Genomic DNA, 16,132 nt, shown 5'->3' on the forward strand with positions numbered 1-16,132 from the left:
TAGGCTACTCCTCCACTGACCCTTAATGGTTAAAGATAGGCCTTTAATTTATATGGCCTATTTTAACTAGTAAACATAGCCAGTTTGGCACTGAATATCTGCACCTAACCAACTATATCATGAGATATACCTGATTAGCAGCTAGGCTGTTATCTCCTGCTGAATATCCATAGTTAGGCACTAAAACGCTATTTAACTGGCCACGAGCAATTCCTGGCCAGTTAAATAGTTTTGAATATTGGGCCCTATGTTATTTTAATCCTGTAGTGAAGTGCTTTACTATTTTTTTTAGTATTTTATAAAAGACAGGCAGCTATATGTCTTATAAAACAGGCTAGAAATGTCTTCTTTTCCTGTTAAACTAGGAGCTTGGTTATAAAATATCCCCTTAATACTGATTCTCTACACCAGCTAGTCACCATGTTATCCCTTTATTTCTGTCTGAACACTGGATCTCAGTAGCCTGTGCAGCACACGGATGGAGGGGAAGGGAGAGAGGAGAAATGCTGGACTTGGATGGAGGAGAGGGAAGACAGAGGAAGGAGATGCACATGGATGGTGGGGAGAGGAGAGAGTTGAAATGCTGGACATGGATGAAGAGGAGGAAAGGGAGAGGAAGTTAGATGAACATGGATGGAGGGGAGGGGGAGAGGAGAAATGCTGTACATGGATGGAGGGGAGGGAGAGAGGTGAAAAGCTGTACATGGATGGAGGGGAGGGGGAGAGGTGAAATGCTGTACATGGATGGAGGGGAGGGAAGACAGAGGAGGAGATGCACGTGGATTTAGGGGAGACGAGAAATTCTGGAAACGGATGGAGGGAAGAGAGTTGAAATGCTGGACATGGATGGAGGGAAGGAAAGAGAGAGGAAGTGAGATGAACATGGATGGAGGGGAGGAGAGAGGAGAAATGCTGGACATGGATGTATGAGAGGGAAGAGAGAGGAAGGACAGGAGATGCTTATGGATGGAGGGGAGGGAAGAATTGGAAGGAGATGCATACTGACAGAGATGAGGGAAAGGGAAAAGAGGAGAAAAACTGCACATGGATGGAGAAAAGAGGCAAAAACTGGATTCACTCTATACCTCTTCCAGTCAAGTCTGCAGAGGACCCAGCTTTTACCTATGGATGTAGAGCAAGAAATTAAGAAGAAAGGAGGAAAGTAAAGAAATAAACGGAAAGGAATCCCTGGAAACGGAGTTAAGGGAACAGATAGAGAGCAGCAGAATCAGAGACTGGGACCGACATGATCAGAAAAACAAAGTCACCAGACAACAAAGGTAGAAAAAATCGTTTTATTTTCATTTTAGTGTTTGGAATATGTCCAATTTGAGAATTTACATCTGCTATCTTATTTTGCACTGGGTGTACTGGAGCTGTAACATCTTACAGAAATTATTTATAACTTAGATTGTGAGCCTCCTGGGACGGAGAAATATCCAGTGTACCTGAATGTAACTCACCTTGAGCTACTAGTGAAAAAGGTGTGAGCAAAATCTAAATAAATAAAATAATGAAAAAATTCAAGTTATTTTTTTCTCCTATACTGGTATAATATTTTCAATGATGCCTGTTTATATGTGCCATGGTTGGTATAAGGGGTGTGGCTAACAGGGGTATGGCCATCATAGGGGCAGAGCCATAGGTGGTGGCCCCGCCCATAATGAGTACCGGTACCTTTTTTCCTACAAAAAAAGCACTGGTTACTTGTGTGGTAAGTGTAAAGGTTACTGCAGTTTAGTTGAAGGGCCTTTTACATTGCAATTGATCCACTATGTTGAAGCAGTTTCTATAGAACACAAGTACAGGCCACAGCTCATGAATAAATCCACACTAATAAACGTCAACTTTTCCTCACTCCCTCTAAGTAATGACCTAGCAGATATATTCATGATTACCTGAACTCGGGCTTCAGTGAGATTGACTCTGCGTGCAAGATCCTCCCGTACAAAAGCATCGGGGTAATGAGTCCTTTCAAACACTCTCTCCAGTGCCTGAAGCTGGCTGCTGTTGAAGGTCGTCCTGTTTCTCCTCTGTTTTCTCTTCTTTTTCTGCTCAGCATTCAGTTGCTCATCTAAAATAGAAAGGAAGTCAGGTTAGGCTGATATATTTTTCAAAACTGATCACTGAGGGGCCCTTTTACAAAGGCACGCTGAAAAATGGCCTGCAGTAGTGTAGACGCGTGTTTTGTGCGCACGCAGAATCATTTTTCAGTGCACCTGTAAAAAATGCCTTTTAAAATTTTTTGCCAAAAATGGATGTATGGCATTGACCTAGCGGTAAAGTCTCACGCAGTAACCGGACGGTAATGACCTACGCGCATCAAATGCCACTTGGTGCACGTCCAATACGCAAGTCCAAAAATAAAAATGTTTTTTCAGACACGCGTATTAGACGCACGCCAAAAATGAAATTACCACAAGAGCAATGCGGTGGCCGGGTGGTAACTCCATTTTGGCGCACATTGGACACATGTAGGCGCTTACGCAGCTTAGTAAAAGGACCCCTGAAATATAAACCCAGCCTTTTCTTGATGAAATCTCTGTTAGGATGCTGCAAGTGCTCTAGCAGTTGCCTAGAAGCATTGGACATTATAAAGGAGCCATATTATTATGCTTTTATTTTTATGATTATTGATTTTTCTGTTCATTGTTTTGCTGATTTGATGTATTTCTACTATGAGCTCTCAATGAGCAGTAGGGAAGTCTAATAATACTACTAATAATAGTCCTGCAGGCTTTAGGAGTATCACCGTAATTGAGCACTATTACCACTTACTAGAAAGCACTCCTATTTAAAAACAATCTAAGTAGATCAAAAGACTAATTACATAAGTACATAAGTAATGCCATACTGGGAAAAGACCAAGGGTCCATCGAGCCCAGCATCTTGTCCACGACAGCGGCCAATCCAGGCTAAGGGCACCTGGCAAGCTTCCCAAACGTACAAACTTTCTATACATGTTATTCCTGGGATTTTGGATTTTTCCAAGTCCGTTTAATAGCGGTTTATGGACTTGTCCTTTAGGAAACCGTCCAACCCCTTTTTAAACTCTGCTAAGCTAACCGCCTTCACCACATTTTCCGGCAATGAATTCCAGAGTTTAATTACACGTTGGGTGAAGAAACATTTTCTCCGATTTGTTTTAAATTTACTACACTGTAGTTTAATCGCATGCCCCCTAGTCCTAGTATTTTTGGAAAGCGTGAACAGACGCTTCACATCCACCTGTTCCACTCTACTCATTATTTTATATACCTCTATCATGTCTCCCCTCAGCCGTCTCTTCTCCAAGCTGAATAGCCCTAGCCTCCTTAGTACATAGTACATAGTGGTTTATTTTAATTTCTTTGATAAAAGATTTTTGAAATTCTGAATGTTTAGTTTGATCATTCTTTTCCTTATTTGTCTTACTGCTTTTTAGGTGCTTTCCACTAGAGCAGGAGGGCCTGTTATTGAGGGTGTATCTCTCTGTCTATCTATCTGTATGCATGTAGAGTAGAGGAAAGTAGCACAGAACAAGGCAGCAGAAGAGCACCAGCAGCCAATGCAAGCAAGCCACGGAGGTTTACAGAGAGCCCAGGCCTTGCCTCCCTAAAGAAGACTGGCAGCCTCCAAACTGAGCTTTGAGTTAGCAGGGAACCTGGACCCCACTGACCCCAAAATGGCATGGAGATGAGAAAAATGAAGTGACTGAAGTAATTGTGGCTCTTCCATCTTTGGGTCGGTGGGGTCCAGGTTCCCTGCTAACTCAAAGCTCAGTTTGGAGGCTGCCAGTCTTCCTTAGGAAGGCAAGGCCTGGAATCTCTGTAAACCTCCGTGGCTTGCTTGCATTGGCTGTTGGTGCTCTTCTGCTGCCTTGTTCTGTGCTACTTTACTATACTGTACAGGCCACACATGCATACAGAGAGAGGGAGGAGAAGGAAAAAGGAAGGTAGAAGGGGAGAGTGAAAGGGGAGGCATAGAAGGGGGAATAAAAATAGAGGGCAAAAGGAAGAGAGAGAGAGAGAGAGAAAGAGAACAAGGAGTAGAATAGAGGGGAAAGTGTGCTTGTATACCCTTGTCACTCACTCACACACACACACACACACATACACACACACACACACACCACCCTTCCATGTATAAACACACACACAGCATTCAACCTTCTTCATGCCCATTCCTCCCCCCCCCCCCCACAACCCCTATCTCCCTATATCTCCCCCCTGCACACACACACAACCCTGTAACATACCTCACCCTATCCTCCTATACCTCTGTTTCCAGAACCACACCTCCTATCACTGATAACTGTTTAATCAGACTAATAGTCTCCATAAAATATTCTAAACTGGTTCTTCTTTCATATGATTAAATAAATTTCCTGGGTTCCTCTGAGGCATGCTGGTTTGCTGTTTTGGCAGTTTCCCCATAGCCATTTCCCAGTCAGGGTAACTCTGGGACAATCTGAGTAATACCAGCTGTAATAATAGAAACAAGCTCTGTTAGCTTCTCTGCCGTCCTGAAGCTCTTCTCAGTACCCAGGTTTCATGGGGAGATATTGTCAAACAATCAGCAGAAAATCATAGGCTCAGTGTATTAAAAAGTGCTGTACAAGCAAGCTTTAGCCTGCTCCGCTCCCAGTTGCTTCCCACTGAACTGAAATCATGCTGAGGACAACCCATCTGCTACCTGTACAAATGCAAGGCCTGATGCACATAACCTCAGGGTGATTTGACACCCCAAAGTCACAAGTTGGCTAAGTGTCATCCTTTAATATAGAACAGTCCAATTTTTATTTTAACTTGCTTATGCCCTGCTTCAACAAAAACACAATGTACAGTTGCTCTGTTTTTTAATCGTGCTGTACTTTGGAAAATAAAAATAAATTTACATTTCATACATGGGCAGATCATTTAATAATTAGAAGTGCATTATTTTACACCTACTTCCTGTTTGTCTTTTGCTATCCACCACTTCCATCCTCTTCTGCTCCTTCCAACTCTCCCTCCCATCCCATTACAGGATCCTCTCCATGTAATTTTTCCCCTTTCCTCTCTTCTCTGAGGTAGCTCTACATCTTCTTCCCTCTCCCGCCCTAAAGTAATTTCCTTCTGTGCTTCTATTTAGGGGGGAAATTACCAGTGCGTTCTTTCTAGCGAAAAAGGTGCTGGTACTCAAATGCCAGGCCACCTTTCAGGGGTGGGGTGATCACTGAGGGACCCACCCCACAATAGCCAGCCCCCCTGCAACCAGTCACAGAACCTATGACAAGGCAGAATTGGTGTGTAGAGCCTGAGTTCTTTCATTAAAACTTGGGGACCATGGGTCAATTTTAGCAGACAGTGGAAAAGGTGCCAGTATTCAGTACCCCCAAGTACCCCCACAAAAAAATACCTGGAAATTACTAAGCTGCAGTAACATATGGTACTTTACGGGCGTGTGCCAAGGGCTGTGCGAGTGGTATGGCCATGCAGGGCACAAATATAGAAGGTTATAAAAATTGTTCGCAGCCCACTATCTCCTCTTCTTGGTGGTGGCGAATAGGGTCCTAATAGAAAATCACACAGAGTGGACCTAGAGCTCGCTACAATCCTGCATTTTACTATGAGTCCCTAACCTGCGGAAACTCTGTATTGCTGGTCAGTGACTCCTGCACTAAATGACTGACACAATTTACAATGAACCTCGCAAGCTACATTATACTGGTCCCCAGAAGCATCAGGCCACTTTTGTACAGTCCGATGCTCCTGGGGATTCTTTCTTAAAGGGGTCAGAACTGTAGAAATAGTGGTACTCCTCCATCACCTCCTCACAGGTACCCCCCACCGCAACAGGTACCTTTCCAAATCTAAATCCAATGCTCCCACACTCCCAAGACCCTCTCTGTGAGATACCAACCCCCAGGTAGACCCTCCTGGGCTTCCCTGAAGCAATTCCTGGTGATTCAGTGGAATAGGGAATGGGATGATATACAACCTTTCTGTGGTTTTCGCAACTACATTCAAAGTGGTTTACATAGTATTTACAGGTACTTATTTGTACCTGGGGTAATGGAGGGTTAAGTGACTTGCCCAGAGCTGCAGTAGGACTCGAACCTGGCTCCGGAGGATGAAAGTCCGCTGTACTAACCACTAGGCTACTTCTCCTAGTATAGGAATTCAAGAACGGAGAGAGAGATGGAGAGAACCTTGGTTATTGAAATGAGCACAGAAGGGGGAGAAAAAGATGGGAAGACATTAACCTCCAGATTCTATAAATAGCATGCAAATTTATATGTACAAAATTGCGCACTACCCTGATATGCGTGTAAAATTGGCTAACAATCAATTATTGTCAGTAATTGTTGCAACAATTTGGATTAATGCATGTATCTTGCCAAGCGTTATTCTCTAAAGATGCATACATATCTCTTTTAGCATGCAACTGAAAAGGGGGCCTGGCCATGGGAGGGGCATGGGTGGAAGACGGCATTCACTAAAGATCTGCGCAGTATTATTGAATACCGGGGATCCATGCCTAACTCACACGCACAGCAATTGGCTCTAAGAGCTATTCTATAAATGGAGTGCAACTCAGAGCACCGTTTATAAAATAGCACTCTGCGTGCATTTTTTTGTGCCGTTTTTCAGTGTCATTTACTAAATCTAGTCCTAAGGGGGTAGTTACTAATGTGTATTAATGGAATAACATGATATTTGCTTCTTAATGCATGTTAAATGGCAAAATCATGTGTTATTCTACTGTACTGCACATTAACACCTATGTTTACTAAGGTGCGCTATGGGTGCGTTAGCGTTTTTAACGTGCGTAAATGGTTTACACGCGTTAAACACTAACACGCCCATAGAAATGTATAGGCACGTTAGCGTTTAATGTGCCTTAAATTTAAAAATGAGTTAGAAACGCTAACGCACCTTAGTAAACATACCCCTAAGTTAAGTAACCATATGCTATGTAATAATGAGATGCAAAGCGTTATTCATGGAAAACTAATGCCAGCTCAAAGCCAGTGTGCTATTTTTCTGCCTGAGAGCACTGGGCCACTAACATCCACCATTTATTTCAAAATTTATAAATGGATTTTCATTAGAAACATAAATCCAAGAAAATGACAAGAAAAATATACAGTAAGAAAAGAAAGAATAAAGAGTTATTACTCTATTGCAAGTAGCCCACCACACCATGGGGAGAGAAAATCAGAATCCTACAGGAGTAGCTCATCAGATTGGTAGACTAAGGCAAACCTGACACAAACAAACAAACAAACAAAAAAACACTTGACTCTGTCATACTGTCACTCACACAAAACAGGAGACATCAAACAACACTAACAGAAGATTTTTCAGAAACAAATTCTCTAACTGAATAGAGTAAGCAAAAAACAAAGCACAAAAGGGCCTCCAAGGCTGGAATAAAGCACAAACTTTAAAGAAAGGGAACTGACACTGGCCATGTTTCGGCGCTCCAGGAGCCTGCTTCAGGGGACTAAAAACATAGATATAAATACAAATAAATATAAAAATAATTACAAAAATAAGTATTCATACAAAACTTTAAAACAATATTGTCCCTTTCATTAAAGTTTGTGCTTTGTTCCAACCCTGGAGGCCCTTTTGTGCTTTGTTTTTTGCCTATTGGATTTGTCTACTTTAGGACCCTCTCTATTCTGCTGCATAACTGAATAGAGTCCCATTTTGGGATTCCTAACCATGTGATTGCGCAATACACTTCTTAATTCCTGAAGGACGTGGAAAAATGTGTAGGTGGAAGTGGGTAGTTTGTGGGTTATGGGAATATAATGCATGGGAGTGGAGGGTATATTGGGGGGTGGGGTGAGATGGATATTGCTGTGGGGTGGGCTGGGGAGATGGGATGGTGTGGGTGGAAAGTATATGAGAGGAAAATGATGGTGATTAATGCCTAGTAAGTAGTAACACTCGCTTGTTTGCTGTTGTAAATTTGGTAATTTCATTATGCAAGAAACGTTGTTGCTTATTGTTTAATAGTAATCACCAATCAAAAAATTTCAAATAATACAAAAATCTGACTAGAGACTTACAAGGAAAAATGAGGCATCCAGAGCTAAAAACATTAGGCCACAGATCTAGGAAAGGTTCCAGCGCAGTTGAGTTGGTCTACCCCCATCTGGGAAAATGTTAATTTTCTGGCCACATAAAAGGACATGTTTCTTAGCAAAAAATAATTTCAAGATTGCTAGTTTTGCTTCAGATTTGAGCTAGAAGAGAGAGTTAAGTAGCATGAGTTGGAACATTTTATCCTGGGAAGACTAAGAAAACTGACAATTCCAAACTATCCACTGAAGTAATATGATCCATGACTTCTTCCTCTCCTTCAATTGCTCTGGGCCCTCCAGTAAATAATAAATGTTACCACAGATAACAATTCTACTTGAGGAAATATCAAATCCTCTTCCAAAACACATTTCTTAAGCAATTGTAGGAAGGGGGGCAAGTAGAAAAATTTAACAATCTCAAATGTCTAGATATCTATACTACATTATATTAGTTTGTATTGTCTGCCCTATTACCAGTTAGTTTCAAAGTGAATTACAAATTAGAGATGTACATAAAATCAGATTTTAATAAAGTGGTAATAATAAAACATCACAAGATAATTTTATAACTTCCTAAGTCTTCCTAATTTGATAATAAGTAAGATTTCAGAGCTTTCCGGAACATAAGATGATCCGCAATCTGTTCCAGATTTTAGCACCCTGATAAGAAAAAGTAGATTCTAGCTGATATTTCTACAACTCTGGCACCTATTAAATGGCATTTTAGTGACCCGATGCTCCCAGGCTGGAAAATACTTCAAGCTTTGAGCTGACATTATTTTTCCAACAAAAAAAGCAGCTTGCAGTATTGAACACAAGCTGCATTATTCCATTTGCATAATAATGTACTTTACATGTATTTGCATGCTTTGCATCTCAGTATGCAGAGCACAGTGACATACGCTAAATGCGAATTAAAGTAAAAAAAAAAAAAGACACAATTTTTCCATTTAATGTGTGTTGAGGCAAATATCATGTGTTAACTACTTACTTAATATCTTTCCATCTTTCTCCCCATCCTGCTGTCATTCATAGTTATCAAGATTCTCTTTATCTCTCCCTATTGTTGAATTTCTATCTGCTTCTCACCTCTTTTCCCTTAGATTCTTCTCCATCTTACATCTCCCTCATCTCTCTCCATCTCCCCCTTTATCCTCCAGTTCCTCTTTATCCTCCCCTCTTCTCCTTCAGGTTCCTCTCAGTTTCTTAGAGCACAACATTATGTGCAAGGTTGTTGTCCCTCTGGCTGCTTTCCCCCTATCATGCATGAGAAAGCTTGGGAGGGGGAAGGGGAAGAGAAGGGATACAGCCATGGAGATTGGGAGTGCATGTCTACTGTGTCTCCACATTGTCAGCCTGCCACCATTGCCACTGGTCAGACTGCCAAGGAAGAGAAGAGGGACAGAAAGTTGGCCTCTTATACAGGATAATATCTGGTACCAATTTTACTGAGGATTCCTGTATTCTAGAGGGTGCAACAGAGGCTACTCTACCAGATCACTAAGGGGAAAGACATATTGTTCAGTTTTTTGGTGATGGTGATGGTGGGGGTTAATTTTCTACCTCAAAGAATTCTAGATTCTGGAATTTGTAGTCTTGTTTTCCTACTGAGAAATCCACCTAGAAAAACTCTGAACCCACAATGATTTCCGGTGGGAAATGATAAACAGCCACTGCCGTGTTTTCCATTTCACTTCCCTTTTCCTAACAAGACCCAAGACCTTGTTCACTTGTTATCTTTTCTATAGGAAGTAAGTTTGCCATGTAGCTCCACGTCTTTAAGGTGATGCAGAGCCAGACCTGCTCTTATTCCAATTCCATTCGTGGTCTTGTAATACCAATTTGTTAAACAGGAATCACAAGTCCGCATATACAATGGAGAGAAAACCAGAACTGTTTCACTCTGTCCCTATAGATATGGAGCTATCTAGTAACCAGGAGGTAGTGGTCCTCTAGTCTAGTCTAGTACAACTAACAAATCTGGTTTTCAGGATACCCAAATTATGCAAACAAATCTGTTACTTGGGTCTGTTTGTCATTCCATACCATTAGAACCATTCTAATAATAAAACAGAATGCACGTCCATGCCATACACAGTGTTGACCATTTATAATGAAAGAGTGAAGACCTCTCATCTTCTATGATGAAAAACGTTGACAGTGTTACAACTCAGGTGATGACAGAATAGGATATATTGGTGGGTAAGGGTTGCTTTCAAGGTAAAGGAGTTTGCAGTGCTAGCCCCGGAGGGGTGCTACGCACTCCTGGAAGGTCTTCAAGTTTAATCTGATGTCATCTGAAACAGGGGCGTAGCCAGACCTTGCGGTGGGAGGGAGCAAGAGCCTAAGGTGGGGGGCACATATTGGTCTGCCACCTCACCACCTCTCGCTGCCCTACTACTCCCCCACCACCACCTTGCTGCTCCCCACCCAATGCCGGACATGAGGGGAAGATAGAGCAGGACATGCAATGGCACTGGACAATGTTTCAGCTGATGGGGGTTGGGGACCCCCACCAGAAAAACCAGGGGCCAGAGGAAATTTGGAGGGGGGGCCCAGGCCCCCGTGGCCCCACATAGCTATGCCACTGATCTGAAAGCATTTATTTTCCCCTAGTAAGAACCTACTGTAGTAGTATGAAAGTACATAAGTTTTTGAGATTGGTTATAAGAGCATCTTTGGTATCATATTTGATCTTATGTTCCTTAATTGCTTGACTAAATTGTTTTAATTGATATATAAATGATCAATAAATATACTCTGGTCCACCACAGAAAATTCCATCCTTCATGCTGGAAAAACAGAAGGTGTTCCTGTCCTAATATATGACTTTCTAGTCAATATAATGAAAGAATGGAAGCCACGCCTGCCCATCTCACAATGTTACATCCCTTGTGATAAAGGAACAGAAACAATCCTGTCAAATTATGCAGTAATATATATCCACTGAAGGACAGAAGGTATTGCTGCTTATCCATATGGTGTTACAGCCCTCATGAAGAAACCAAGGCATTACTTTGTCATCAAGTAGCATTACAGCCCTTTTGAAGAGGGAGTACAAGGCACTTCTACTACTCTGTACAATTCTACAGCTCTTATGGTAACAGAGTAAAATAATATTGTAATTGCTCCCAGCTGCAGATTGTTTTCCTCTCCTTGGAAGCACGTGGTTAACTGGTTATATTTACGAAGCAGGCTGTGGCTTGGAGAAGGTAATGTCTTTGGCAAAGCGCCCTGGCTGTAGCTGAGGCAAAGTCTCTGATTTTTGTGCCCTCTCTTTCTCCTGACATACCAAAAAGTAATTTTGTTATTGAGTGGTCCAATATGTGAAAGGTTAGGCAATGTAATAATTTCACTTTAATGTTTGTTGGAAGGATGAGAAGGGAAATCCCAGTCTGCTCTGAAATATGCTGTACATGCTGGAAAGAGATTATTTAAACAGTCCCACGTTTCTGTATGAAGGATCAGCTTCAAGGGAAAAGCTTTTCAAACAAGAGGTAAAGAGGTGGAATGAGCCAGCCAGGTTGCTAAACTGACTCACAAGCCCCTCTTATTGATCTAAGTTCATGGTGCATTCATATTCCCTGAAGAACTTATGTACTTGATATTATCTCAAGCTTCAAAAATTTTCAACAGTTGACTTCAGAAAGTCTTAGGGGGGAAAGGGTAGGAGACAACATGCCAGTGTTAGAGAAGGGAACACCAGTTATAGACTACAAGAGCACAGATAAATGAGGTGTGGTTCAGAATGGGGGAGTAGCCTAGTGGTTAGAGTACCAAGATGACAACCAGAGAAGCCTAGTCCAAATCCCACCGCTGCTTCTTGTGATCGTGGGTAAGTCACTTAACCCTCCATTGCCTTGGAAACAAATTTAAATTGTAAGCTTTCTGGGGACAGGAAAATACTTGGGGTGTACACAGGCCCACTAACTCATGCAGCAACAAGGCAGACGATCCGCAAACTCCAATGTGGAAATAAACAAAGCAGATCAGTAGTAAATCCAAACAACTCTTTATTGCAGACTCTAAATGTAATCAAAAGCCCAACACAGGCCGTGTTTCGCCCAAAAGGGCTGCATCAGGGGCTATACTGTAATCTTCACCATCAAAATAACTAAATGGTATATTCAATAGTTTCCACCATACACAATTGGGAGTCAATTGAGTATGGTACCAGGGCAGATAAAAACCAGCACAATCTCTACTTCAAAGTGAAAGGTGCTCTCCAAAAAATGGCAGCCTGTGTCGGGCTTTTGATTAATTGAGAGTCTGCAATAAAGAGTTGTTTGGATTATCACTGATCTGTTTTGTTTATTTCCACTAACTCATGCTACATTAATACATATCCTATTTTCCCCCAGATTCTATTAATGGCACACAAAATTGCATGCAACCCTGAGATATGCACACAACTAAATTGGCTAACGAGCCCATTAGCACCAATAATTGGGTGCTAACAATCAACTATTGACCTTAATTGGCAACATTTTGGATTTGCATGCACATCTTGCTATATTCTATTCTATAAAGATCTGGGCGCAAATCTTATAGTGCACAACTGAAAGGGGGGCATGGCCATAGAAGGGGCATAGGTGGGTCAGGGGCGTTCACTAAAGATGTGTGCAATATTACTGAATACCAGGGACCATGTCTAACTTACACACCAAGATTTATACCAGATTTCAGTTCTTGTGTCCAACGTTTGATGTGGAAATAGACTGTAAGCACTATTCTATAAACAATGTGCGGCTCAGAGTACCATTTATAAAATAGCGCACTACATGGATTTTTATCGGTGCCCAAATTTAGGTGCCATTTACAGATTCTAGTCCTTAATGTATTAATACCTAGTTACTAATAACTATGGTTTGCAGTAAAATATCATGTCTTAACAGTAGCCCATATTAATAACTTCCCCGCTTAATCTACCTTTATTTATTGGACTTTATTAACCACCTTTAGGAAGATATTCACCCAAGGATTATTGAAAAAAATCTGAGCTAAATCCAAATAAATAAACTGTGAAAACAGCTGTTCACTGTCTACCGCAAAAGAACTGAAGCAAAACCAACTCTTATAATGACACCAGAGCTGGTCAATCAACTACAGAAGAAATAGCTTTGAAGAAAATACATTCTGCTTTTTCAAGTACAGGAAACACTGGTGTACTTGGGACAACTTACTGGAAGCTTTGAGGTAAGGAAAGCAAAACCGGACACCATGCTCAAGGAGAAATTGGTGGGAAGAAGAAAAGAGTGATACCCCTAGAGTGACTTCCTGAAGAGTATGAGCTGGAAAAGAGGAAGAAAAGAGGCCTAAAGGGATGTGGGAGTCTTGTCATAGACAGCAGAAAGGGATGAACCACAAGGACCATGGCCCTACCACAGCATCAGCACTGGGGAGAGGGGAAGAGGGCAGGGACAGAGTTTGGTTTATTTGGCCCTCCCAAGCAAGATGTTCTGCTATCCCTGGGTCTTGGATAGTTGTAACTTGGTAAGGACCTGAATAGGTTAATGTGACTGTTTCTTAAATGTGGTTATTAACTTATGTATTTATTTGTTACTTTGCATCCCACATTTTCACACCTATTTGCAGGCTCAATGTGGCTTACATAGTACCATAAAGGTGATCGCCAATTCCGGTATGAACAAATACAAAGTGATGTTGTGGAAGAGAAAGTCCATGTGTAACAGACCCTTTAGGGAATCATAGGGAGGAAGAGTTTAGTTATGTCCAGTACGAGCTTTGGTTTCATTGTGTTTTATTTTATTTATTTTTGTTACATTTGTACCCCGCGCTTTCCCACTCATTGCAGGCTCAATGCGGCTTATATGTTGCAGGGTTCAGGCATTTAAGTTGGATTGGTAGTGTATGCCTTTTTGAACAGGTTAGTTTTTAGTGATTTCTGGAAGTTTAGGTGGTCATACGTTGTTTTCACGGCGTTTGGTAACGCGTTCCATAGTTGTGTGCTTACGTAGGAAAAGCTGGATGCATAAGTTGATTTGTATTTAAGTCCTTTGCAGCTTGGGTAATGGAGATTTAGGTATGTTCATGTTGATCTTGTTGTGTTTCTGGTTGGTAGGTCTATAAGGTCTGTCATGTATCCTGGGGCTTCACCGTAAAGGATGTTATGAACCAGGGTGCAGATTTTGAACACAATACTTTCCTTGATTGGGAGCCAGTGCAGTTTTTCTCGGAGGGGTTTGGTGCTTTCGAATCGCATTTTTCCAAATATAAGCCTGGCTGCTGTGTTTTGTGCAGTTTGAAGTTTCTTTATGATTTGTTCTTTGCAACCCGAATAGATTCCATTGCAGTAGTCTACATGGGTTAGTTCCATTGATTGTATCTCTCGGGAAGAATGGTTTCACGCGTTTGAGTTTCCACACTGAGTGAAACATTTTCTTTGTTGTAGTTTTCACTTGATTCTCTAGTGTGAGATTACGGTCGATTGTAACGCCGAGAATTTTCAGGCTGTCTGAGACGGGGAGGGTGTAATCTGGGGTGTTTAAGTTAGTGGATTTGTTCGTGTTGTATTGGGATGAAAGGATTAGACAATGTGTTTTTTCTGTGTTTAGTTTTAGTTGAAATGCATTCGCCCATGAGTTTATGATGTTCAAGCTGAGTTTGATTTCATTGGTGATTTCTGTTAGATCATGTTTGTAAGGGATGCATATTGTGACACCGTCTGCGTAAATGAAAGGGTTGAGGCCTTGATTGGATAAGGACTTGGCTAGTGAGGTCATCATTAGGTTGAAAAGAATCGGTGATAGTAGTGATCCTTGAGGTACTCCGCAGTCTGCTTTCCATGGTGAAGATATGTTCGAGTTTGATTTCACTTGATATGTTCTGGTGGTTAGGAAACCCTTAATCCAACTAAGTACACTTCCACCAATTCCGAAGTAGTCTAGGAATCTTAGTAGAATTTTGTGGTTTACCATGTCGAACGCACTAGGCATGTCGAATTGGAGGAGAAGTATGTTTTTACCTGTTGCTATTTCCTGTTTGAATTTGGCTAGGAGAGTAATTAGTACTGTTTCAGTACTATGGAGGGGGCAAAATCCTGATTGTGATTCATGTAGTATTGAGAATTTGTTTATGTAATCCGTAACTTGTTTGGTTACCATGCTTTCCATCAGTTTGACTACTAGTGGGATAGATGCGACTGGGCGGTAGTTGGTGATTTTGTTTGTTTTTTTCTTGGTATCTTTTGGTATTGGGGTGAGTAGGATGTTGCCATTACACTGCAAGAAGAGAGAAAGGGCACTTGAGATTCTGAAGTGTGGTCCTAATTTCTTAGGTAGGTACAGAGTGAGCCTGGGATTCTCATATGATCTTTAGGTGAAGCAGAGGCATGGGAGAGGGAGGAGGATCAGAATTCTTTAATGTGGTCATTTCTCTCAGGGCTGGTGGGGAGGGGAAGGGCAGAAACTGGGATTCTGAAATACACTCTTTGCTCCAGAGGCAGAGTTGAGGAGGCTGGAGTTCTGAAATGTGGTCTCCAGTCTGAACAAAATGCCAGTTAAGCAGATTCTCTTGGACAGTGAATGAGCTCTGGGAGCCAGAGATATCATTTCATAGGCGTTTTCAGAGAAGAGGTTGTCTCAAGGGAGCTCCTTTGCAAGGTCTGTGCATTAAGCTGTTTTCCAGAAGAAAAGGGAAGGGCAGCAGAACTGTGCAAGCATCGGCCGCTAACATCTAGCTGCTTTTGCAGAGCTGTGAGCAGGCAACAGTACAGAAGCTCTGTTTCCTCCTCTAAGATCTGTTACGCGTATTAAGTAAATGTGTAGCACAGAATGGATTAGTATAATACAAATTGAACTAACAGATGTGGAAAAAGGAGAGAAAGACAATCCTCCTAGAAAGTATTCCAAGACTGATTACTATAACACAGAAATTGTGGCGATAACATTATTGCTGTTTAAGGGGTTGTATAGAGAGCTCAACCTAATTACGGAGAGTAAAACCACACTACAAGGTCCAGTGCACACTTCTCTCTCCAGCTATTCACACGCGTCAAGCATAGGAGCTGGAATTAACTTGTGCTGCTGTTCTTGTCAAGGGACCAATCATTAA

At 41.6% G+C, this 16,132-nt stretch overlaps 1 protein-coding gene across 2 annotated transcripts in view; it reads right to left on the minus strand.

The window, feature by feature from the left end:
* Window positions 1-16,132, minus strand: part of PRRX1 (paired related homeobox 1) — a 147,795-nt gene that overhangs the window by 45,073 nt on the left and 86,590 nt on the right. For both annotated transcript variants that reach the window (XM_030206913.1, XM_030206915.1), the window contains exon 2: window positions 1,899-2,074. In XM_030206913.1, the coding sequence (XP_030062773.1) occupies window positions 1,899-2,074 (176 nt within the window). The remainder of the gene's footprint in view (window positions 1-1,898; window positions 2,075-16,132) is intronic.

This window comes from Microcaecilia unicolor, chromosome 6 (genome assembly GCF_901765095.1).
Source record: "Microcaecilia unicolor chromosome 6, aMicUni1.1, whole genome shotgun sequence".
In the NCBI taxonomy this organism is placed as follows: Eukaryota; Metazoa; Chordata; class Amphibia; order Gymnophiona; family Siphonopidae; genus Microcaecilia; species Microcaecilia unicolor.